Source organism: Cervus canadensis, chromosome 21, assembly GCF_019320065.1.
Source record: "Cervus canadensis isolate Bull #8, Minnesota chromosome 21, ASM1932006v1, whole genome shotgun sequence".
Lineage (NCBI taxonomy): Eukaryota > Metazoa > Chordata > Mammalia > Artiodactyla > Cervidae > Cervus > Cervus canadensis.
The window spans coordinates 30,591,203-30,618,038 of NC_057406.1; the positions used below are offsets into that span (position 1 = coordinate 30,591,203).

General features: G+C 39.7%; 1 protein-coding gene across 6 annotated transcripts in view; it reads right to left on the minus strand.

The window, feature by feature from the left end:
* Window positions 1–18,075, minus strand: part of ABCC9 (ATP binding cassette subfamily C member 9) — a 149,119-nt gene extending 131,044 nt beyond the window's left edge. The window contains exons 1-5 of one of the 6 annotated variants that reach the window (XM_043440109.1): window positions 17,407–18,073; window positions 16,942–17,057; window positions 12,330–12,491; window positions 9,219–9,360; window positions 3,265–3,386 (exon numbers count right to left, since the gene is read on the minus strand). In XM_043440109.1, the coding sequence (XP_043296044.1) occupies window positions 3,265–3,386; window positions 9,219–9,360; window positions 12,330–12,471 (406 nt within the window). In that variant the 5' untranslated portion in view covers window positions 12,472–12,491; window positions 16,942–17,057; window positions 17,407–18,073. Of the gene's footprint in view, window positions 1–3,264; window positions 3,387–9,218; window positions 9,361–12,329; window positions 12,492–16,941; window positions 17,058–17,153; window positions 17,326–17,406 lie in introns of those variants that run through there. The other 5 variants (XM_043440112.1, XM_043440111.1, XM_043440114.1 and 2 more) reach the window with 5 other exon arrangements.
* Between the last annotated feature and the right edge of the window lie 8,761 nt (window positions 18,076–26,836).

The following is a 26,836-nucleotide window of genomic DNA, read 5'->3' on the forward strand; positions in this document are numbered from 1 at the left end:
TTCTGTTCATTCAGGGCAATCCCTATCAAAACCCCATCAGGAATTTTTTTTTTTTCAGTAGAAACTGATAACCTAATTCTAACCTGCACATGGTAATGAACTAAACTCTCCAAAGTAGTTTTGGAAGAAAAACAGAGAAAACAAGCTATATAATCAAACACATGACTTCAAGACCTCCAAAGTTATAGTAATCAAGACAGAATAGTGATGACATAAAAGTCCATGAACAGATTAAAGGAATGGAAAATACAGAGGCAAGAAATAGATTATATTTAAACAGTCACTTGCTTTAATCTTTTACAAAGGTCCCAAAGCAACCCAATGAGAAATGGAAAGTCTATTCTGCAAATGGTACTCAAACACATAGACGTACATTTGGGAAAAAACGTAACTTGACACCAACCGTATATACCAGCCACACAAATAACTTCAAATGGATCACAGTCCTAAAATAAAAACTGAAACTATAAAGGTTCTAAAAATAAATAAAACAAGAGTATATGTGGAAAATATATTTTGAGGGACAGCAAAGATTTCTTAAGAGACAGGGCAGTAATTTTACATGAAAATATAATAAATTATACCACATTAAAATTAAATCTTCTGCTCATCAAAAGACCCTATTAAGTAAATGAGCTTGCAAGCCACAGACTGGGAAGGAAATATTCTTAAAACATGTGTCTAATGACATACTAGTGTCTAGTATATACAAAATACTGCTCCAATTCAATAATAAAAATGCAATCCCATAAAAAGTGGGCAGGAAATATGAACCGGCACCTCACAAAGATAACAAATGGCCAATAAACTCATCAAAAGTGCTCAAGATCATTAGTCACCAGGGAAATGCAAATTAAAACCACAATGCGTTAGTAAACACCAGCATGGCTAAATTAGAAAATCAAGATCTTCAAATGGATGTGAAACCACTGGAATTCCCAAATGCTGTTAGTGTGTGTAAAATAAACCACTGAGAAATGATCTGATAGTTTCTCACAAATATAAACATTTATGTACTTACCCTCTGACCCGGCAATTCCACTCCTAGGTATGTACCCAAGAGAAATAAAACACAGATTCACACACAAATACACACACACACAAAAACCCTTGCACATGAATGTTTATAGCAGCTTGTTTTTTTTCATGATAGTCAAAATCTGGAGACAGTCCAGGAGTCTATTAACAAGAGAATGGAAAAACTGTAGCATATTTATGGAATATTTGTGGTATATAATGGAATATGACCCAAGAATCACAAGAACAAAATACAACTAAAACTACGTTATGGATGAGCCTCCAAAAATGCTGCTGACAGAAGGTAATCTTAGAGAGAAGAGTTTACACTTGTATGTAATTGTATGTAATTGTATGATTCAATCTACATGAAGTTCTACAACAGGCAAATCTAATCTACAGTGAGAAAAAATCAGATTAGATGCTCCTCTACAGAGATGAAAAAAGGACTGATTAGTAAGGGACACAAGAAAATTTTCAAGGATGATGGCAACACTTTAAATCATTACAGAGTTATACAGGTGTGTGCATTTAGTAAATTAAGATTTCTGTACTTTGGTATGTAAATTTTATCTCACAAAAAGAACTGCAAATATTTAACTTTAGCAAATAATGTGCATGCTGAAATAATCAGGAAGTGATGAATATCAATTCCTGGAACATACTTTAAAATGCATCAAAAAATTAGGATGAATTGGTGGATGAACAGAGGAAAGCAGATATTTGATAAAATAAATAGAAGAAAATAATAGAAGAATTTACGTGGTAGGAAAATGAGTATTCATATAATTCTTTCCATTTTCTGTATGTTTGGTGGTGTTTATAATGTAATGTTGGGACAAAATTATTAGTTCTGTGTTCTAAAAATGTGTGACTCTTCTAGATCCAAATATTCCTCTTCTAAAGTAAATAAAAAGTTAGATAAGCTATAAGGCCTTATAATTCTTATAATTCTATAAGTCCTTCCAGAAACATGATCAGATTGTGCCCTCTGCCTTGTATCTACATAAAAATTTAGAGCAGGATTTTGACTCTAAATTCTCAAAATATTATTAAATGCACATTTCCTTTCCAATCACATCTTATAACTCTTATATACTCATCAGTTTTTCAGAAACATTGTCTAGAGTATCAAATTCCCAATGTTACATTTATTTTTGCTGGTGCCTTTTCTGGGCATCTATATCAAAAGATTTCTCTGACAATATCTGCCTACCATGTTGAACCAAACAGCTTTCTATTAAGATAATTATGATTTGGACAAGGCTTTTAAATTAATTTTTAATTCTGACAACTTGTCTTTGTTTGATTACCTTTACCAAATCATATAACGTGATGCAACACAGAATTAAATAAACAGCACTTATCACTTATTCACTTCAAATTTTAATGCCTGCTGTATATGCAAATAAAATAATAATTGCATGGTTTAATTATTCCTTTTCCTAATTGCAATATCAGTAGTTGATGTCATTTTCATCAAATAGCAATCAAACCAAATCCATAAACCTTAGAAAACTAAACATTCACGCAAACACATACAATCCTGCCTACCATTTTAGAGGACATGGAGGCCCCCGCAGCCCATGCATAATCCATGCTCTGTAATCTTCATCTCAGCTTTCTGTGTGAAAGTGTCCACCAAGGAATGCAAGGATGGATCAGAGTATTATAACTATTGGGGATGAGTTCAATCATTTCAGCATAAAGCAGAATATGGAAAACTTTAGACAGTCTCTGATTTCCACAGGACAAGGAGGCAAGTGAGGCTTAGAAAAAATAACGCTAAGCAGGACGCCGAGGTGAGGGGCTGTGCCCTGGGTGTTTCTCAGGACAGTATATTTGTCAGCATACAATGGAGCACGCTCTGCTGCAAAGAGCCTCCCCTGTGCCCCTCTATCTGTCTGGACAGAAATCCCAAGAAGAGTGTGACATGCCCACAGTATCCATCATGAAAGACCTGGGTCTTTGGAAATGCCTCAAGACTCCCAAGCCAGAGGCAGAAATACACAGAAATAGCTGAGATGACTTGCTCATTAGATGTCCTCAGGGGACGGAGTTTTCACAGCCTAGAGCAATAAACAGCTGACTTCATCTCCACATTGAATGGGAGACTAAAGAGAATTAATTATTTTGGTTTTCCCATGCCTTCCAGTCCAACCAGTGCTGAGAGCATTTACTCTGAGGAAAAAGAAAATCAAATAGTTCTTTGGGGTGGGGGGGGAAACAGCACTTGATCATACTCACCTAAAAGTAACTTAGGAAAATTTGATGTTTCAATATTATGATAATATACTATGGATGTGGTGGTAGCAACAAATCCCATCACCGCAGGCATGAAGAGGTGGAGATGCCTCGACTCCCGCCGTCTACAGAGAGTGGTACAGTGTCAGTGACTACGGTTGAAGGTTCCAGACAGTTTCTCATTTTTGCTTCCAATTTTTTTCATTAAAATGCTCCCTCACCAATATTTAAAATGCAGAATGAGGTATTTTATATACAGAATGCTAAGAGAACAGATAAGGAAGACTACATTGAGTGCTCAATCACCAAGTCATGTCCAACTCTTTGTGGCCCCATGGACTATAGCCCGCCAGGCTCCGCTGTCCATGGGATTTCCCAGGCAAAAATACTGGAGTGGTTTGCCATTTCCTTCTCCAAGGGATCTACCTGACTTAGGGATCGAACCCATGCCTCCTGCATTGGCGGGTAGATTTTTTACCAATGAGCCACCAGGAAAGCCCAAGGAAATATAATTCTGCTGAAAGGGTTTATCCTAACATGGAAGGTTGGATAAATACAGCTAAACAAGACATTACAATGCTTACAACAAAAGCAAATAGACAACTATTCCTATACTGAAAGGCAGAACTGCTGAAATAATTTAACCTAAAGCAAGTAAAAACAATAAACAATATGAACGCTATTGTATGTGAAAATACATTTATTCTTTTGATAGTTTTCCCAAACATTATGGTCTTCAATGGGCTTCCTTTGTGGCTCAGCTGGTAAAGAACCCTTCTGCAATGTGGGAGACCTGGGTTGGAGACCTGGGTTCGATCCCTGGGTTGGGAAGATCCCCTGGAGAAGGGAAAGGCTACCCACTCCAGTACTGTGGCCTAGAGAATTCCATGGACTGTATTAGTCCATGGGGTCACAAAGCGTCAGACACGACTGACCGACTTTCACTCACTCACTCACTCATTCATGGTCTTCAATGATTTCTCACATTCATTAATTCATTCAACACACGTATATGTTTGTTGGTCCAGACACTGCATTAGCTTGTGGGATACGACAATGAACAAGATAAGACATAGTGTCTGTGATCACAAAGTCTAGAGTCCGCTGAGAAGAACAACTGGAAACAGGAAATTATAACATAGGGGAAGGGACTGGGAATTCATGTAGAACTAGTGCCTGAAACAGAGAAAGCCCTGAAAGAAGTGACTTCTAAACTGAGACCTTAAGAATGAGGAACTGCTACTCAGAGGAAGGAGAGGAAGACTGCTCCAAGCAGAGAGTCTAGATATGTTCAAGAGTTGTGGTTGATGTTGTTTAGTCGCCCAGTTGTATCAGACTCTTTTGCAACCACAGGGACTGTAGCCCACCAGACTCCTCTGTCCATGGGGTCCTCCAGACAAGAATACTGGAGTGGGGTTGCCATTTCCTCCTCCACCGGATCTTCCCGACCCAGGGATCGAACCCACATCTCCTACATTGGTAGGCAGGTTCTTCACCACTGAGCCACCTGGGAAGCCCATACATTCAAGGGTACTTCAAGCAATTCAGTGTGACTGCAAGGACACGACACTTCATTCTGAGGGCAACAAAGAGCTTCAGTTAGATCAGAAATATGCCAGGACAATGTGCAGATAGCCCTCAATTCCATTTGTATTAAAAATGCCATACAGCTAAACATTTACATTTTCTCAAATGATTTAAATGTATTAGTACACAAATGATATTAAGAAGAAAGTAAGTAGTTTGAGAATGCGGGAAAGAGAAACAATTTGGGAAGGTCATTTCAGGAGAGGTATAGCTGACAATGGGAACTGAAATATAAAAGGGAATCCACTCATCAGGAAACTGGTGGAAGAACACTTAATAAGCAGGGAATAGAATGGGCAAAATTCCAAGCAGTTTAATGTCCCTTAAATAGAAAGTTTGAGTTTGGATATATTATGAAAGTCTTCATGTGCTGTGGTAAGGAGCTGAAACCTAATCTTGCAGAAAACACAAATACTTTAACAAGGAAGTGGGACCATCAGATTAGGGTTTTAGAAACAGATCAATCTGGTACTAGTAGTATCGATAATGGAGTTGACAGGTAATACGTGTTTGAGGTGAGAGGAGAGACACAAAGGAAGGAAAGTAGTTAGGAAGCTATGGGGAGAGGCCAGATGAGAGATGATGAAAGCCCAAGTGAAGCTTTGGCAGCAGTAACATGGAGGAAATAATACCTTTGGAAAAAACTGTCAACATGGATAGGACTTTTAACAGTGTTTGAGTATGACTGTGATGGTGATGGCAATGGGGCGAATAATCCCCAGGGTGCTTGAGTAGATGATGGTACGACCAAGTAAGATTTTGAGAGGAAAAGCCCATTGGAGAGAGGAAGCTAACACGTTTCAACAGGAATGTGTGGATTGTGAAGTTTCTAATAAATCTGCAAAAGACGCTGTCTAACAGGCAAGTGTATGCAGAGATTTGGAGTTATGAATACAGACAGGATAATGAAAATGTGATAATATTATGAGCATGTAAGAGTTGGCTTACAAACCCCCCACCACCTCTCAGAAATAGTTCAAATAATCAAAAAGAAAAATAGAAAATAAATATTTCATCAGTAAAAAATTTAAAATGCTTCTAATACTCTTTAATTATTAAACAAAAGAAAGAATTTAAAAAATAATTAATATTTAGAAAATTTTTAAATAAGCATATAATCTGTGATGGCCTATATAATGCAGTTTAAAACCATACCCAGAAGAAAGTTTGTAATCTTAAACAAATTCAATGTGAAATTATTATAATAAATAAATTAAGTAGTCAATTCAAGATGTTAGAAAAAGAAAAACAGCAGTAAGGAAGGCAGTAATGAAGGCTTAATAAAGACAGCAGAAGCTACAGTGAGGTTTATATTTATAGCATTTCTTTTTTAGTGATTTTTAACCATACTAGTGCTTTTATTGATTCCTTTCGTAGTGTTACTGCTCTCCTTACAAAGTGGTATAGGGTTTGAGTGGTGCCCCAAACCCTATTCTTTCCTTTAACCTCTACTATTTTTTGGAAAAGGGAATGGCAATCCAGACCAGTGTTCTTGCCTGGAGAATCCCATGGACAGAGGAGTCTGGCGGGCCACAATCCACGGGGTCACAAAGAGTCGGACACGACTAAACAACTAATAATACACTACACTACTATTTTTAGAGAATAATTTGCAGACTTTAGTATTCTGGTATATATAATCAAATGGTAGATATATAGTATTGAAGCATATACATCCCATTATGGTAGAAAATCTTTAGTCAGGAAAGTTCAAGAGAAAACCAAAAACTATATATCCCAGAAAACAAACAATTTCAAAAAAGAGAAAATGATGGAAAATAAAAACCTAAATGAAAACACAATAATAGTGATTTTAATGCACACTTTTATAATTTGAAGAATTAAATAGTAAAAAATAATCAAGACAAGGACTTCAGTAATCCAATCAGTAAATTCAATAAAAGTTTGTCTTCTAAAAAAAAATATATTAGTTCTTAATGCTTATTAATTATATTAATTAAACAAATATTTGACTATCTTGAAAATGCTAATAAATTCCCAAAGGCATTCATTTAACGAATGACATGCTTTAGTAATAAACTAATCAAATTACACTGAAGAGCAAACTAAAAATGATTCCTAGGCCTAGGAGAGTTTCTCCATCAGAATGACAAATTATTCAGACAGAAGTAAAAGAAAGAACACTTCTTATGAAAACCTGTGTAAAACAGGATGTTTCAAAAGAAAAATCAATAGCTTTAATATTTGTATTACTATTAATAAAGAAAATCCAATCTTCAATTAGGAAAGTCTTTTGCATTATTTCACTTACAGTGAAACTACAGTGAACATCTGTGCTATTTTAAGTAAAAAATAGTTCATAGAGTTTTGTTTTAAAAAAAAGAAAGAAGGAAAGAAGGAAGGCATAATCAGTAGGGTCTTAATATAATAAGTGTGTTAAAGAGGAAAAAATACCCATGAAAGTGTCATTAATATTCTTTGGCATTCTTGTAGAAGCAGCTTCCAGACTAGGACAAGATAAGAGAGAAACCAAACTAAATCTTCCAGTTATTCAGAAATACTGGAGGATGTCTTTTTTCCCCCCTGGTCTTGCCTTATAGCTTGCAGGGATCTTAGTTCCCTGACCAGGGATCAAACCCATGCCCCCAGCATTGGAATGCAAAGCCTTAACCACTGGACCATCAGAGAAGTCCCTGAAAGACATCTTTTTAGGAGTTCTGGATGAAAAGGGCAAGGATAAGAGTCTGTAGTAAAGAATAGGAGAGGGTACACAAGATCAAGAGGGTAATTCTGCTTATTTTAAGCATGGGTCTCTTGCATCACAACTGCTGTGAAACAGATTTCCCCCATAAGTACATGTCCTCAGCCTCTGTCCTAAAGTCTCCGAACCTACACATCAAACATGAGGCTGGAAAGGAAGAGCCATAGGACTCATGAGACTTCTACTATCTTCCACTTTATACAAACACATAACAACATGGAGAGTCAGCCCATATGGTAAGGGAATTAAAAAATGAAGACTAAAATTGGCTATGCTAATACAACATAATATAAATATGCCAAAGAGTTGTAAGCAATTCTCAATAAAATAATGGCTGATAAGCTTCTAAATGCTTGGAGAGGAGACTTAGGGTCTTTAATCTTCCTTTTAATCAGAAACTAAGATATGCACATATATGCAAAGAACTGTCATAAAACATTACAAAATAGATGACTCCATGACAAAAGTCTCCAAGTTTCACTCCTTGTTAATTGCAAGAGAAAAACATAAACAGATGTCAGGGGAGGTTCTTATTAGATAAGAAGAAAATGAGTTTTGAAGCTTTCAGTTCGTAGACTTTAAAGATCTTTTCCTATCAATTCTTCAATGAAAGATACACCATTTAGTGTAATAATCAAAGTTTTCCTATTACTTTAGTTTATTTTCTATTACTATATAATAAAAGTATTATCATGCATTATGTTCAGCTTTATAAATAGAATTCATTACATTCTAACTGCTTAATATAAACTTCTTTTATAAGAAAGACAAAATTCCTTTAAAAATAGGGGTTTTATAACAAATCATGATTTTGAAATAATTATGTACTCTGCCTCAATTTGTAGTCATATCCTCATTGACTCTCAAACTCTTTTAATGCCTGCCTCATCTATCTCTGCAGTTTTACAAAATAAATCAAAATATCTGAGAACTGGTTATATATTTATACATAAATATATTAGACTTGGATGGCAAGATCAAAACAGTCAATCCTAAAGAAAATCAACCTTGAACATTCATTGGAAGGACTGATGCTGCAGCTGAAGCTCCAATACTTTGGCCACCTGATGTGAAGAGCCAACTCATTGGAAAGGACCCTGATGCTCTTAAAGATTGAGGTCAGGAGGAGAAAGGGGCGACAGGATGAGAAGGTTAGATAACATCACCAACTCACTGGATATGAATCTGAGCAAATTCTGAGAGATAATGAAGGACAGGGGAGCCTGGCATGCTGCAGACCATGGGGTCGCAAGGAGTAGGACATGACTTAGTGACTGAACAACAAATATGCCAGTTAGAGCTCTATGTTAATACAACAATCATTCTTACCATTTATATTTGTTCTGAAAAATAAGATAATCATTGAGGTGTTTAAATGGAGAAAACTTTCTGCCAGCGCTATGTAAAGAAACAGAAAGCATAGCAGTGATCACAGACCCCAGGGATCTGACCTTGTGTTAGCAGAGAAAGGATACAGTACTGAACACAGGACAATATGCATGTTTACTGCATAAAATGGGTGACTGCTGTGGCGCCTAATACGTTATAACCAAAAAGTTAAGGCTGACTTGGTACGCTCTTAGCTACTATCCATATCAACATGTCCACTAGGATAGCGTTATCCCATGAACTAAATGGAGTCACTTACGAATCTGAAACAATGCCTTCCGCTATTTCACAAACATGCACAAACAGGAGGGCAAATGTAAGGATCCATCTCAGGTTGTGTCCAGGAAAATGAAGCCATGTGTTGTGATGAATTTGTACCTTCGAGCTTTGACTCCCCCACCCTGAAAAAAAGAGGAAAAGGTAAGGAAATAAGGAATCAACTATAATCACGGAAATAATTTACATTGTGATATGCTTTGCGGGTAGGGGAGAGGGGGTCCTGAAACCTTATTTCTTTCTAGGGTAGCAACAGAAATCCTTCTCTATTTTTGTCATGCTAGAAAAAAAAAAAAAGAATAATTTCAAAGGATTTTTCCAAGCTTGCCTAAGTTAATACATCAACTTTGTTGTCTAGCTCAGGAATAACAAACTCTGGGTGACAACCTGGTTATTTCATGCTCATCACAATTCTTATTGACAGATCTCATTCATTCGAAAGAAAAATAAATTAGTGATGATGTTAATAAAAGCAATTCAAAGTCTCAAATCTTTTAAAAGATGGGATCTGTGGGAGGCCTAGCCAAAAAAATACAATGGCCACACTTGGTGACAAGATACAGGGCCCACTGGCTGTGTCAACTCTTACCCACATGCATGTCATGGAACAAAAATGATAACCTATGACTCAGCCGGCACCATTCAGCAATACTACTGATATTTTCTGAAAGAAAGCTAAAGCTTTGTTCATTGATGGGACTTTAAGGAGGCTCAAGAACATTACAGGTTCACCTTTAGCTCTTCATTGAAGAAAAAAATTAAGTTACCAGATTATATGTTAGAAAATTTTGTTGGTTCCCCTCAAAAACAGCATAATGCCAACTCATATATGACGTGCTAAGACAAGACCCTACTTGTGTCTCTTCTCACCATTGTTTTTTGTTTTTTTTCCCTCAACTTTTCAAATAGAGAGAAGTCCCATAAACTTCAAGAATGAACAGGGTTGGGAGGGGTATGAGTGCTAAAAGTACTGAAAGAAGAAATTTCTGTCTCTGGACAAAATGGACTCCTGAAGCATTCTTTGAAAAGAATACTGATTCACCTCTAAATTATTCCGAAAAGAACTTCATTATTTGAAAATTAGTTACATTTAACATATTCTACTATAATTTATGCTATTAAACTCTTGCAGGCAGGCTCTGGCCTTCTTTGCATCTCTGTAATTTTCCTTATACCTGATACTTCTTTGAGATTTATTTGTGGTTTCTCACTAACCCAAATAGCCAACATTATAAATAGTCTGCATTTTTAGCCATTTCTCTTTGACAACGGTAGTTTCAATTCCATTGATTCAAATACCCTTTTGCAAGCTTCTGTGTTCCATGCTAGAAATGCGAACAACACTGCCATAACAACTGCTCTTAGTAAGTTAACTGGATGTCAAAAAGGAATTATTAACCATAGAAATACAATAAAAAATAATGCTCTACTTTGGGCTTAAGGGCATTCTTTTTTTCTAATGGAGAAGAAAAGAGTGGCTTTATTTCTTTGCCAGGCAAAGAGGGAACACAGTAGGCTAGAGCCTCAAAAATTGTGTCCAGAGGACATTCTTAATGTGTTACAAATTTGTCACCACACATTCAACAATAAGTGTATGGCCACTCTGGTCCCAATATATTTTATGTCTATGCATTTGTTTGCAGTGAATAATTACATACCAAGAGTTATGTTAGCCTCTACATAATGTATGTCATATAACTGAAACCCTTTGGTCACTGTTAGAATGCCAGGCTCATAGCAATCTCTATATTAAGATTTGTTCAATGAAGAAAAAGAAGCTTACAAATTATTTTTAAACCTTTGTTTAAAGCAGATCCTTAAATTATGCTGGATTTCTTAATCAGTCTGATCATTTCTCCATTATGAAAAAGGATAGGAAGAGAGGATGTGGGAAAAGTAAGTGGGTCAGGAAATGGTATTTATTGGATGAGATCCCTTAAAGTGACTTTGGTAATAGATGTTTGTTACATTAGTCTATGCATTTTTATATATGAAAAAATATTTTATAATTTTAAAATGCTCTAAGGTCTATTTTGGTTGTTTTGGAAAAGTTGCACAAATTATACATAAGTGCTCTAAATAACTGGATTTTGTGTGTATAAACATTCAAACTTTAAAATAGGCAAACCATATTGTTAACTTCTTGCTAAATAGTTTGCTCATGTACTCCTTTTACCTGAAACACACCCTACTTTTACATGCACTCTCTGTATCTTTCAAGTCCCCAAACATGTCTCTCTATGCATAGTCCCCACCAGCCTTGAGAATTAGTTGCTCCAGTGGGTTAAAGCTCAGGATAATCTGTTCCTGTATCTGTAAACGTGTTTACAAGGTGGTACAGGCATTTCTTTTGATTTTTTTACCTACTGTCTCACTGGAAAACTCCTGCGACTATTCCAAGCAGGTACTGTGTTTTACCCATTTTCCATTCTCTTCACCCAGCACAAAGAAAGCACGCAACAAATACTTTTGATCTATCTCAGATAATTTTTTCCCCTCTTTTTAGAAGCTGCTGCTACTTAAAGTCCATTTCTAAGAAGGCTTGTGGGAACTTTCCTGGCTGTCCAGTGGCTAAAACTCTGGGCTTCCAGTGCAGGGGCCTTGGGTTCGATCCATGGTCAGTGAACTAAGATCCCATATGCCTCATGGTTAAAAAAATAAATAGAATAAAAAAATAATAATTTTGTTATTTATCTATAGAATTTTGTTTTTCTTTAGTTGCTAAGCCATGTCCGACTCTTTGCAAACCCATGTACTGTATAGCCCACAAGGCTCCTCCGTCCATGGCATTTCCCAGGCAAGAATACTGGAGTGGGTTGCCATTTCCTTCTCCAGGGGATCTTCCCCACCCAGGGAATGAACCCAAGTCTCCTACATTGGCAGGCAGGAGCAAACAGGGAAGCTTACCTACAGAATATCAAGTGCCAAAAACATAAGTAATTGGAAAACAGAAAATATAACACTTGCTCATTCTTTTCCCATAAACTTACATGCTAGTTCTCACACTGGAGAAGCTACATCAATGTTACACCTAATCTCAAGCCATTAAAAAGTAACCATTAGGTGGTGAACTGTAGGACAGTATGTTACTTACCAATAAACAATATTGGGAAAGTGATAAACAGCAGGAAGACATGAGGAACCAGGTTGAGGGCATCCACAAAGCAGGGATTTTGTAACACACCATCATAGATATTATAGGAAGAAATGTTGTTACCGCAGAATGAAAGGCTCATTTCTTCTTATATAGTTCACTCTAAAAGGGAGAGAAAGGAAGAAAAGCCTCTTACTACAAAATTCTCCTTCATTAAATTATAGCCTTGGTGGTGGTGGTTTAGTCGCTAAGTCATGTCCAACTCTTGTGACCCCATGGACTGTGGCCCACCAGGCTCCTCTGTCTACGGGATTTTCCAGGCAAGAATACTGGAATGGGTTGCCATTTCCTTCTCCAGGGGATCTTCTGGACTCAGGAATCGAACCCAGGTCTACTGCATTGCAGGCAGACTCCTGCATTGCAGGCAGATTCTTTACCAACTGAGCTACGAGGGATATAGCCTTAAAGAGGTATTATTTTATAAAATCAATCCCTTTTATCTTTGTAGCTGAAGAAATAGGAAACTTTTATGGTCAAAGTTATCTGAGAGTTACTTAGAAAGGCCTTATACATCCCATAAGGTCCACTTGTCAATAGTTTTTTTCCTGATTAAAATATTCCATTTTAATTTGGAAAATACATTATAACTGATATCTACCAACAGTGCTACCTCCAAGGAGTGTTTGTCTAAACAAATTATCAAGAACCAAAAATGGTTGTTTATCCAGAAAAAGGAGGGGGAAGATGAAACTGACAGAAAAGTCAAAACGCTATAATATCAAATCCTTTCCCACAGTCATTCATTGAAAATGCTTTCACAAACAACTTCAGCTGAACACAATTTACTGTAGCATTTCATTCACTGCAGGAAATAGTAATACCAAGGGAGCAATGTGGAGGCCACCAGCATACAGCCTTTCTCTGAACAACAGTAAAATCAAGTGTTTAAGACCAATTAAATATAATTCAAATGACAAGATAATGAAACTACACAGCTCCCAGAATCAGACAATATTTTTACATGAAACACACTCGACTCAAGTTTGGAAACAAAGGATGCCTTTTTATTGGAAGGCTGTATTCCATCAGAGGAGAGGTGGACAAGCTGGGGGAAGAAGCGGAGGTCTTCTTAGCCGTCGTGGGGGATGGAGCTTCTACTCCGGCTTGGTGGAGATGAGAGGCGTGACAAACTCTGACTTACATTTTAAATGAATTCTTACTGTTGTGCTGAAACAGATAGTCTAAAAAGCAAGGGTCTATTTCATCCAAAAAAAACTACTGTAAAATGCCACCAAGAGTTTTAGCATTCAGAAAACTTCTTTATAATGCCTACCATTTATTTGTTGCTATTGTTGTTTAGTCGCTCAGTCATCTCTGACTCGTGGTGACCCCATGGACCGCAGCACACCATGGACAGAGCAGTCCCCCGCATGGACTGCAGCACTATTTATTTAGCACCTACTAAATTCTGCGAACTCTGCATACACCATTTAAGCCCCCAGAACAATGAAGCAGTATCTGTGGAGCTCTTCGAATTTTACAGATGATGATCTGGGTGTTCAGACGGGTTCAGTAACTTCCCAACCAGTAGAGTAGCCGGAAGCCATACCCACATGTGTCTGACTATAAGCCATGTTCATTCCACTCCATCATATAGCTCCCGACATATTTTTTAAAGAAACTTCTTATCTATTCATATTAAAATAAGTAGCATTTTATGATTTCAACCTCCCTGGACTTTGTTTCTTTTCCATATTTATGTCACCCTGGATTCTGAATTAGATTATTCAAGGTTGGCAACAATTTGGATAACTAAAGTAAGCACCTCTTCTCTCTTCCCTTTCATTCATAATTGATTTAGCAATGGCCAGGAATCATATAGCTTCCTAGAAAAAAACAAAGGGTATTACACAGAAAAGATAGGCAACAGCAGGCAAACTATTGGAGAAACCAAATTTTAAACTAAATTTTTATAAAACATATGAATAGAACTAGTTAGAAAGTCTGTGTGTTGACAGTCTGTCAACGGTCATATGGAATTCTTCTCATACATTATTTCTGGAAATACTTTTTTATACGCTCTCTAGTTGAGACCTTTTTTCATCTTTTTTAAAAAATGTTATATTAAAAAAAAAAACCTCAAGATCAGCTTATACACTTGCCAAATCCTTACCAACTGTTAAGATTCGAAGCTTAATAAGAGAATCAAAAGGACTTGAGGTTTTTAAACTATCAATAAAATGGAAGTTCTGAGTTTTATAATTATATGTTAGATATTTCTGATAAAAATAGAGGAAACAGAAACTGGAAAAAATAGCTTGTAATGGAATTTTTAAGACTATTTCCTTTACTTAATAGAAATGATAAAAGGAAACTTTAAGCTCACTTAATTGAAAGGCATGCATAAACTGTTTCCTAGAACTAACTGGGAAATTCTTTTTGCTTTATTTTTTTCTTTGCTTACTTTTTTTTTTCTCGTTGCATGTGCATGCTCAGTCGTGTCTGACTCTTGTGACCCCATGAACTGTAGCCCGCCAGGCTCCTCTGTTCATGGGATTTCCCAGGCAAGAATACTAGAATAGGTTGCCATTTCCTTCTCCAGGGGATCTTCCTGACCCAAGAATCAAATCTCCTGCATCTCCTGCACTGCAAGTGGATTCTTTACCTCTTGAGCCATTGGGGTTTCCCATTTTTCTTAAACTAGTTTTATAATGTTATTGAAAGCTATAGTATTTCAGTGCTATATTTCAGTGCTATATTCAATGCTAAGACTTGATATTTCATCATGATCATTAAGGCAGCTGCTAAAACATAATCTGAATTTGCAAAACATATATATATACTTAATTAGCTTAGCACTGCCTGCCTGTTGTCTAATCAATCCTGAAACCTACCAATTAACCTCTGGATAAATCTGTATAACTGTGGAAAGAAAATATCAGAGAAACACAATAACCTGAAAAAATCCAAGAACATTTTTAGCGATGCACTTGATGTCTGGGACTTCAGGCATGAATTAAGTGTAAAAATATTTATTGATGCTGACCATGCCCTGAGCACCAGGAATTCAACGGTGCCCATGGCAGAAACAGTCCTTATGGTCTTAGGCTGTATAAATCAGACTAGACAAAACCCAAATGGTCTTGGTATAATGTAAAGATTATGATTCCAAAGACTGGGAAATACATAATAATAATACATCATCTCATTAAAGTGCATATGGGTAGAGGAAAAACTTTAGAATGATGTTTTCCTTCTGCCATAATCTTAAACCTCACATTTCCCCTTGGCTCCCAACCTGCTCACTGTCTCTCACGGCATCTCTCCTTTTGCTTTTTCCTCTGCCTCTTCTTTCATCCTCTTCCCCTTGCCCCTTAGTCCCCCCTCCTCCAGACACCTAGCCTGCACGTGGCACACTCTTAACAGCCAACTCTTCTTACAACTCAGCATGAATAAAGACAGGGAAAAAGTAAACTTATTCTAGACCTGTTGACATTATTTGTGTTCACCTGAGGCATTTTATTCAATCAGGATTTTAAAACTAATTCTTAAATCTCCAACTGTTATTCAGGGTTTCCCTCCAGGAACCCAGGTTAAGTTGGGGATACTTTGGGAAGGTATAAATTGCTGCTCTCCCCAGATAAATCACGTGACACCCTACAGCCCCGCCCCTTCCAGCTTTCTAGTTCAGCCAACACTGACAGGCCCCAGCATCAAAGAGGAGAGAGAGGGAAGCAGGCCAGAGAAGAAGACAGGACATTCTTCTCCCCACAAACATAAATCCACAGAAGGACGTTCAAGTGTTTATGACAGTTGATAGGGTTGGAGAATTTGACCGAGTGAACTTGAAACACAAACACCAAAAGTGAAACTCTGATTACAATAATGGTCTGTAGAACAGAACTTTCTACAGGTCTTGGTGACCAAATTTATGATTTCATGGATACTACCCTCAGTGTTCTGATGCCTTGAAATGCATCTTATAAAGTTCCACACCCTCAGGACTGAAAACATTTGGATGCAGTTGATGAATATAAAGTAAAGTGAAAACTAGCACTCTTCACTGTTCACCCAGCAAACAGTATCAGTTCTGACAGAAGAGTAATCAGAGAGAATTTAACAAGCTGGGGACCCCTGAAGAAAGCACACTAAATGCAATATAAAAGCTTTCATTCTCACACACAAAATAATTCATCCTTTACCTATTCAGAGATTAACCAAATTACACTGTGAGACAGAAACACGACATTTCAAAGAACTCATTCAGGGCTTTATCATCATCTCAGGTATGCTCAGGATCGGATCACTTAGGAAAACCAATGTTAATATTTAATAATAAGTTATTTGAAGTTATTCAGTCCATGGTTTATAAAACATGAATTAAAAGATATCGGTCTATTTATATATGAACTACAGAACCAAGCAGGAAATCATTAGCAACAAGGACAGACATCTGATTAAGTGTCTGATCTCAACGCACCCATCAAAGTTCTGTTGCACACCAAAGGAAATGTTGGAGCTACTAAGTAGATAAGATTCCTTACACAGACACTCTAGTGACTTTTTTTTTTTTTTAATCGCAATCTGTAGAAATAAAGCAACAAATAGATACCTTGGGCAATGGCTTGACGTTGCTTCAAACCCCCACTGGTGCACTTGCTTTACCTTCAAAACACCAGCTTCCTACTCTGTCTTTAAGTATAAATTTCAAAGCCGGACGCAGAACTCCTACAAAGCAAAGAAGGACAGAAATTAAGCAGAAAGTTACTTCGTGAACAAGACGGGAAATATCTAAAAGGAAAAACAAAACACAATTGTATTAACTCCTCGCACTCTATCCACTTGGTTTAAGCAGGAGCCGGCCAGAGTTTTGTTAAGTCCAGCTGGAAACCTGATCCCCACGCCCTCTCTTCCCCAGGGCTGGGGCCCGGTCGCTTCGATCCTAGAAATAGAGACGGCGAAGCGCTGCGAGAGCACGCGGGAGCCTTCCGCTTGCTGTTAGATCAAAATCGACAACTGAGTGTTATCCTTGAAACTCTTGAAATGAGATTTATGAAAAAGACACGGACTCACTCACCCCGAAGCCAGCGCTTTCCTTCCCCCGGCCGAAGCGCGCCGGGCGCCGAGCGGATTATTTTTAGGGCGGTGGGTGATCAGCTGCTGCCTCCTATCGAGTTTCTGGATTGCACACACTCCTCTGGGCTGGGGCGGACGCGGCCACTCCGAGGCAGGAAACTGAGCAGAAGCCCCGAGCGCAAAGCCTGGGACTGGAGACCCTCCCCACCCCCGCTCGGCCCAGCCGTCCGCGCCCGAGCCACAAACTTGGGGCGCGCCTGACAAGGACTTTACGAGTGATGTGCGCCCCCCGCAACTCATTAGACACTGAAACTTACAACCTACGATTCCGTTATCCCCAGATAACGGGGGTGGGGGGGAATCACTAACCTTAGTATACCCAAAGTCACTTGCACTTGTAATTTCCCCACCCCCTAGGCTCTGCGTGTGCCCTTTTAGCAACACGTAAGGAAGCGGATTTGGGGGTTTCACTATTTCCCCTCCTGAGCTGATCGGGAAAATGAAGGGCTCATTTCACCCGGAGCAGCCGGCTGCCGGGCTGGATTCGTGCTGTGAGAATGTCTCGCCTTGCGAGGCGGGCTCCAGCTGAATAATTAGGGAAACTTGGTGTTCTGTGCTCGGCACCGCGCTCCCAAAAGGGGACCCTTAACACCTGCCCCCCCGAAACTGGGGCTTTTTCTTCCACTGTTTTACAGACAGTTACCCTCACTGTTGCCCTCCCTCCCCCAGAGAGATCGCAAAGTCTCAAGGCGATCACGTGTTTAAAATACACTCACCCCACAAGATCTAACCCCCCCTCTTCTTGATGCAAGCGGTAAACTTTGTTCCAGGCAACTATTGTAATTAACACTCGCTTTTATCAGGGGTCATCGCGCTGTCAACTTGAAATAACCATTGTTTTCGTCCACTGTTTTGATATGATAAAGGATGCTCAGCCCTGGGTGGGAGGTGGTGGGTGTGGGGGAGGGAGCTGGGGCCTCCAGGGCTCGGTGCGCAACCCCCGAGGGGCAGAGCTCCAGGGCTGCGGGGAGCTGGAGCTGGTCCCCAGACCCGAACCCCGAACCCTGGCGACCGCTCCGACTCTGGAGCAGAGCGTCCTCTTTCCTGCCAGCCCCGGGCTTTCCCTCCGGGCGCCTCGGCTCGGAAGGTCGTTGCATCCCCTAGTGAGGCCTGGCCTCCGCCGGCGATTGAAATCTGGAAGCCGCGGCCGCTAGGAGTCTGCGAGAACTCGAGGGGCGGCGCCCTGGAGGGCTCCAGAGACTCCGGTCCCGCGGACTTTGAAAGTTCGGCTAGCTCAGCCTGAAGCTGTTAGCCCAGACGCAGGCGCAGGGAGAGAGCGCGCTTCCAGGATGGGATCCGGGGAGTGTGGCTGGAACCCAGGGACCCCGTCAACAAGCCACTAGAGGGACCAGAGGCTCCCAGCGCATCTAGGGAGAGCGAATTGAAATTGAGGGGTGCAGATAGTCCCAAGAGACAGACTCCTGAGTGTGACCACACAAAATCAAGCTGACTATCTATATATAGAGAGAGAGCAAGATCAAACCAGTCAATCCTAAAGGAAATCAACGCTGAATACTCATTGAAGGGACTGATGCTGAAGCTCCAGTACCTTGGCCACTTGATGCAAACAGCCAACTCATTAGAAAAGATTCTGATGCTGGGAAAGATTGAAGGCAAAAGGAGAAGAGGGAGACAGAGAATGAGTTGTTGGATAACATTACTGATTCAATGTACATGAATATGGACAAATTTCAGAAGTTAGTGAGGGACAGGGAGGTCTGGCGTGCTGTAGTCCGTGGGATTGCAAAGTGTTGGACACGACTTAGCGACTAAACAACAAATATATATATATATATATATATATATATATATGCATGCTCACGCTAAGTTACTTCAGTCATATCCAAGTCTTTGCCACCCTATGGACTGTAGCCCATTGTGGTTCCTCTGTCCGTGTGATTCTCCAGGCAAGAATACTGGAGTGGGTGGTCATGCCCTCCTTCAGGGGATTTTCCCCACCCAGGGATCGAACCCACATCTCTTATGTCTTCTGCATTAGCAGGTAGGTTCTTTACCACTAGTGCCACCTGGGAAGCCCTTCCCCATCTCACTGCTGCTGCCTTAATTCATGATCTTCATGTCTCTCGCTAAGACTATTTTGATACCTGCAAACTGGTGATTCTGTGGCTGAACTGTCTTCCTCATTTTCTACCACATTTTCCAGAATTATCTTTGTAAAGATCTAATCATGGCCTTCCTTCCCAATCTCTCAAAGTGTGGTCCACTAATGACCTGAACCAGAATTCGAAAGCATCAATTTTTTGGCGCTCAGACTTCTTTATGGTCCAACTCCCACATCCACACATGACTACTAGAAAAACCATAGCTTTGACTATACAGGCCTTTGTCACCAAAGTCATGTCTCTACTTTTTAATACTTTGTCTAGGTTTCTAAATCAAAAGCCATAAGAACAGTGAATTCTTTGGGTCAGAAACCAATCACTAGTTTCAGTGAAAATATTATTTCCTGAAGGCTGCTGGCCTCTCACAGTTTTGGAAGCTCACAGCTCAATAGGGAACTTATACTGCTGTGTCTGCTTCAGTAAACCTTATCAGGGCTTGTTTCTCTTATGCTTCTCCAGCTTTCCATACTTATTCGCCAAGCTTTTCCTTAGAGTCATCCTCAAAATTTAAGGGAAGTGAATGTATACCTTCATAGACCTGGCAGTTTAATCCAAAGAGGTCCCCCACAAAGTCAAAATTTCTTGTCATCTTATATTGTGACTTAAAAATGTATAAAATTTTGCATTTTATCCTGCAATCCCCACCACCACCAAGAGCCATATCCATTTTCTAAATCAGTTGTTATTGTTTTTGTTGTTCAGTCGCTAAGTGTCGTCCAATTCCTTGCAGTTCCATGGAATGCAGCACAGCAGGCTCCTCTGTCTTACACTATCTCCCAGAGTTTGCTCAAACTTATGTCCATTGAGTCAATGATGCTATCCAACTGTCTAATCCTCTGTCGTCCCCTTCTCCTCCTGCCTTCAGTCTTTCCCAGCATCAGGGTCTTTTCCAGAAAGTCAGCTCTTCTCATCAGGTGGCCGAAGTACTGGAGCTTTAGCTTCAGGATTAGTCCTTCAGAATATTCAGGACTGATTTCCTTTAGGATTGACTGGTTTGACTTCCTTGCAGTCCAAGGGACTTTCTAGAGTCTTCTCCAGTACCACAATTCAAAAGCATCAATTCTTTGGCACTCAGCCTTCTTTATGATCCAACTCTCATATCTGTACATGACTACTGGAAAAACCATACCTTTGACTATGCAGAACTTTGTTTACAAACTGATGTCTCTGCTTTCTAAATCAGTATTGCCCAGCAAACAGCATTCTGCCTGAATGCAAATACTTGTTGAATGACTAAGTAATATATCCAATTTGACGTTAATGGGGTGGTGGGTAGGGGTAGTAAGTGTATCTTCAAGCAAAATCCATGCCTTAAGTATATGTTCCATGATTGCTCTGTGGTGTCAACTGTTGAATGTACATATCCCCATTTTAGAAACATGTGGTAAAGTGGCCTCACAACTAATTGTTTACGAGGATAACTTCCAGAAAATAGCTCTAGTAATTTTTTTTTGGCCATGCTGCATGGTGCATATAGGATCTTAGCTCCCCCAACCAGGGATGAAACCCATGCCCCCTGTAGGGGAAATTTGGAGTTTTAACCAGTAGACCACCCGGGAAGTCCCCAGAAAATATTTCTAAAAGCAGATAATAATGCTGAGTCATCATACCAAAATACCCTTTTAGGCTACAGTAATTACAATTCCAGTTGAGCTATTTCAAATCCTGGAAGATGATGCTGTGAAAGTCTGCACTCAATATGCCAGCAAATTTGGAAAACTCAGCAGTGGCCACAGGACTGGAAAAGGTTGGTTTTCACTCCAATCCCAAAGAAAAGCAATGCCAAAGAATGCTCAAACTACCGCACAATTGCACTCATCTCACAGGCTGGTAAAGTAATGCTCAAAATTCTCCTAGCCAGGCTTCAGCAATACGTGAACCGTGAACTTCCAGATCTTCAAGCTGGTTTTAGAAAAGGCAGAGGAACCAGAGACCAAATTGCCAACATCCACTGGATCATCGAAAAAGCAAGAGAGTTCCAAAAAAACATCTATTTCTGCTTTATTGACTATGCCAAAGCCTTTGACTGTGTGGATCACAATAAACTGTGGAAAATTCTGAAAGAGATGGGAATAGCAGACCACCTGACCTGCCTCTTGAGAAACCTATATGCAGCTCAGGAAGCAACAGACTGGTTCCAGATAGGAAAAGGAGTACGTCAAGGCTGTATATTATCACCCTGCTTATTTAACTTATATGCAGAGTACATCATGAGAAACGCTGGGCTGGAGGAAGCACAAGCTGGAATCAAGATTGCCAGGAGAAATATCGATAACCTCAGATATGCAGATGACACCATCCTTCTGGCAGAAAGTGAAGAAGAACTAAAGAGCCTCTTGATGAAAGTGAAAGAGGAGAGTGAAAAAGTTGGCTTAAAGCTCAACATTCAGAAAACGAAGATCATGGCATCCGGTCCCATCACTTCATGGCAAATAGATGGGGAAACAGTGGAAACAGTGGCTGATTTTATTTTTCTGGGCTCCAAAATCACTGCAGATGGTGATTGCAGCCATGAAATTAAAAGATGCTTACTCCTTGGAAGGAAAGTTATGACCAACCTAGATAGCATATTAAAAAGCAGAGACATCACTTTGCCAACAAAGGTCCGTCTAGTCAAGGCTATGGTTTTTCCAGTGGTCATGTATGGATGTGAGAGTTGGACCATAAAGAAAGTTGAGCACTGAAGAATTGATGCTTTTGAACTGTGGTGTTGGAGAAGACTCTTGAGAGTCCCCTGGGCTTCGAGGAGATCCAACCAGTCCATCCTAAAGGAGATGAGTCCTGGGTGTTCATTGGAAGGACTGATGTTGAAGCTGAAACTCCAATACTTTGGCCACCTGATGCAAAGAGCTGACTCATTAGAAAAGACCCGACTCATTAGAAAAGACCCTGATGCTGGGAAGATTGAGGGCAGGAGAAGGGGACGACAGAGGATGAGATGGTTGGATGGCATCACTGACTCAATGGAATTGGATTTGGGTGGACTCCGGGAGGTGGTGATGGACAGGGAGGCCTTGTATGCTGCAGTCCATGGGGTCGCAAAGAGTCAGACACAACTGAGCGACTGAACTGGACTGAACTGAACTGAATACAATTTAACTTTCATTTTCATTTCCTTATTCAATTCACCATGGAAAAGTGAAATTACTATTTAAACTGTCAAATCCACACTTTCCATTGCCCAGGTGGTTTGTTAGTGCCTCTCTTCTTTCTGCCAATTGTCAGCGCTTTCTCTGTCCAGTCTTTTCGAAGTAGAAAGCTGAAAAAAAAAAATCGTCTTTATAACTTAGATAAGAGTAGAAAGTATTGGGAAATAATACAATAATACAGATAATTTGAATAGAGAAGGAGTCTGAGGGGGGCAGTAGAAAATCTCTCTGCGCTGCCTTGGAAGGCACAAAAATTCACTCCTTTATTCATGAGAAGTAACACCAGTGACAGGTAATTTGAGCAATTGCTATGTGCCAGGCACTACACTAAGCATCTTATTCAACCTCACTACTATTGTATCAGCTGAGTATATCACAATCCCTTATCTATTGAAGAAATGAATGAAAAGATAATAAATGTATTTCTTGCCACTCCCACCAACAACCTATTGGTACTGGGAATATAAGTGGGATTTGACTAGCATGGAGAACACTGCAGAGCAGAAATAAGTAAATAAGCAAATGCACCATGCTCACTTCACAATTCCATAAGGGTTAGACTTAATTTTGGAGGGCTATAGGGGAAACCAAGATACTAGGCAGAAAACTTGTTTCCATATCTTTAGGACCTGATAAAATCTAAGCTTTTTTTCTATTAGAGTGAACTACAGGCATAATCAAAAGGTAAACTCTGGTGGCTCAGGCGGTAAAGAAGCCACCTGCAATGTGGGAGACCTGGGTTTGATCCCTGGGTTGGGAAGATCCCTTGGAGGAGGGCATGGCAACCCTCTCCAGGATTCTTGGCTGGAAAATCCCATGGACAGAGAAGGCTGGCGGGCTACAGTCCATGAGGTCGCAAAGAGTCAGACACAACTGAGTGACTAAGCACAGTAGGCATAATCAAAATGTAAACTTTCTGTAGAATATTCCTTCTCTTTCGCCAAACTCGCCCCATCTCCCAATTCTCTCTTAAATTGCTCCAATAACTCAGATTTAAAGCATTGGTGGGATCTTGCATCCTCATAAAGTTATTAAATCACGTAAGTTATGCTTAGCAATGACTTTCCTGACTCTTTTCCTTTCTTTCGGCCTCCTTTGTATCTTAGAGTCTCATTAGTTAGTACGTCAACCACTCAAGGCTTAAGACTTAATTATGGCCTCTCACACCCTAAAGTATTTTACACATGCATAGTATATGAATCTTCCTACAGGGCACCTTCAATTATAAAATAACCACACTCCCAAATCTCTCATGACTCACTCTGTCATTTAAGGTCCTTGCAAAGCTTGCCTCATCCTCCCTAATCCCTTGTTTTCCAACCAAACTCTAACTGCACATAGCTGCAGTACACCCCCTGCTCTGACCACCTCAAAACCCTTACTTTTGCTTATCCAACTGCCAAATGATCTCTTTGATCCTTTTCCCTCTTTGAATTCTAACCTGTGTTCCGAACGCCTTCATATTTTGCATCACTCCCCTGTGGATCGAGTACAGTGACTGCCGCATAGGAGATGTGAAATGGATTGCTACGGCCCTTTCTCTCTAAAACTGCAGTCATGGCGCCACTTCAGTGTGGCTTTGCAGTGTCCCCCCCACCCCCGCACACACACACAGCATGGGCTCTGCTTTCAGTCCCAGCGCTCCTCCCCAGATCAAGCTGGCCTCGAGGCAGCAGTCTTTGTGTCTCCTGCTACTTCCCTTCTCCCTTCAGTTACAAAGTGTAAATGATCCGGAAGACACATGAGAAAAGGCCAATGGACTCTAATCAAACATTTGTTTTTTTACAGGCCCACCTGGTTTTATTGTGCTTTGCCTTATTGCACTTCACAGATGTTATGTTTTTTATGAATTGACGGTTTGTGGCAACCCTGAGCTGTAGGATGATGGTTAGCGTTTTTTCCCCCATTTTTATCCATATTTTATTTTCCCCTATTCCCATCACATCTATAGTTACCAAAAGCAGTCAACTGTACAAGATCAATTTAATGGGAAACAAACTTTTGTTTACAAAAGCATATGCGGATTCACAGAAGAAAACATTGCTCTTACTTGGGTCTCAATCTAGAATGCACAAATTCTAGTAAGTCAGCTTTTAAATGTGTTAATTTGGATGGTTAGCATTTTTTAACAATAAAGTATCTTTTAAATTTTTTTGAAGTATAGTTGATTTACAATGTTGTGCTAGTTTCAGGTGTATATCATGTGTGTATACACATATGTGTGCATACACATGTATGTATACACATGTGCACACACACATATATACACAAAATATACTTCAAAAAAATTTAAAAGATACTTTATTGTTAAAAAATGCTAACCATCCAAATTAACACATTTAAAAGCTGACTTACTAGAATTTGTGCATTCTAGATTGAGACCCAAGTAAGAGCAATGTTTTCTTCTGTGAATCCGCATATGCTTTTGTAAACAAAAGTTTGTTTCCCATTAAATTGATCTTGTACAGTTGACTGCTTTTGGTAACTATAGATGTGATGGGAATAGGGGAAAATAAAATATGGATAAAAATGGGGGAAAAAACGCTAACCATCATCCTACAGCTCAGGGTTGCCACAAACCGTCAATTCATAAAAAACATAACATCTGTGAAGTGCAATAAGGCAAAGCACAATAAAACCAGGTGGGCCTGTAAAAAAACAAATGTTTGATTAGAGTCCATTGGCCTTTTCTCATGTGTCTTCCGGATCATTTACACTTTGTAACTGAAGGGAGAAGGGAAGTAGCAGGAGACACAAAGACTGCTGCCTCGAGGCCAGCTTGATCTGGGGAGGAGCGCTGGGACTGAAAGCAGAGCCCATGCTGTGTGTGTGTGCGGGGGTGGGGGGGACACTGCAAAGCCACACTGAAGTGGCGCCATGACTGCAGTTTTAGAGAGAAAGGGCCGTAGCAATCCATTTCACATCTCCTATGCGGCAGTCACTGTACTCGATCCACAGGGGAGTGATGCAAAATATGAAGGCGTTCGGAACACAGGTTAGAATTCAAAGAGGGAAAAGGATCAAAGAGATCATTTGGCAGTTGGATAAGCAAAAGTAAGGGTTTTGAGGTGGTCAGAGCAGGGGGTGTACTGCAGCTATGTGCAGTTAGAGTTTGGTTGGAAAACAAGGGATTAGGGAGGATGAGGCAAGCTTTGCAAGGACCTTAAATGACAGAGTGAGTCATGAGAGATTTGGGAGTGTGGTTATTTTATAATTGAAGGTGCCCTGTAGGAAGATTCATATACTATGCATGTGTAAAATACTTTAGGGTGTGAGAGGCCATAATTAAGTCTTAAGCCTTGAGTGGTTGACGTACTAACTAATGAGACTCTAAGATACAAAGGAGGCCGAAAGAAAGGAAAAGAGTCAGGAAAGTCATTGCTAAGCATAACTTACGTGATTTAATAACTTTATGAGGATGCAAGATCCCACCAATGCTTTAAATCTGAGTTATTGGAGCAATTTAAGAGAGAATTGGGAGATGGGGCGAGTTTGGCGAAAGAGAAGGAATATTCTACAGAAAGTTTACATTTTGATTATGCCTACTGTGCTTAGTCACTCAGTTGTGTCTGACTCTTTGCGACCTCATGGACTGTAGCCCGCCAGCCTTCTCTGTCCATGGGATTTTCCAGCCAAGAATCCTGGAGAGGGTTGCCATGCCCTCCTCCAAGGGATCTTCCCAACCCAGGGATCAAACCCAGGTCTCCCACATTGCAGGTGGCTTCTTTACCGCCTGAGCCACCAGAGTTTACCTTTTGATTATGCCTGTAGTTCACTCTAATAGAAAAAAAGCTTAGATTTTATCAGGTCCTAAAGATATGGAAACAAGTTTTCTGCCTAGTATCTTGGTTTCCCCTATAGCCCTCCAAAATTAAGTCTAACCCTTATGGAATTGTGAAGTGAGCATGGTGCATTTGCTTATTTACTTATTTCTGCTCTGCAGTGTTCTCCATGCTAGTCAAATCCCACTTATATTCCCAGTACCAATAGGTTGTTGGTGGGAGTGGCAAGAAATACATTTATTATCTTTTCATTCATTTCTTCAATAGATAAGGGATTGTGATATACTCAGCTGATACAATAGTAGTGAGGTTGAATA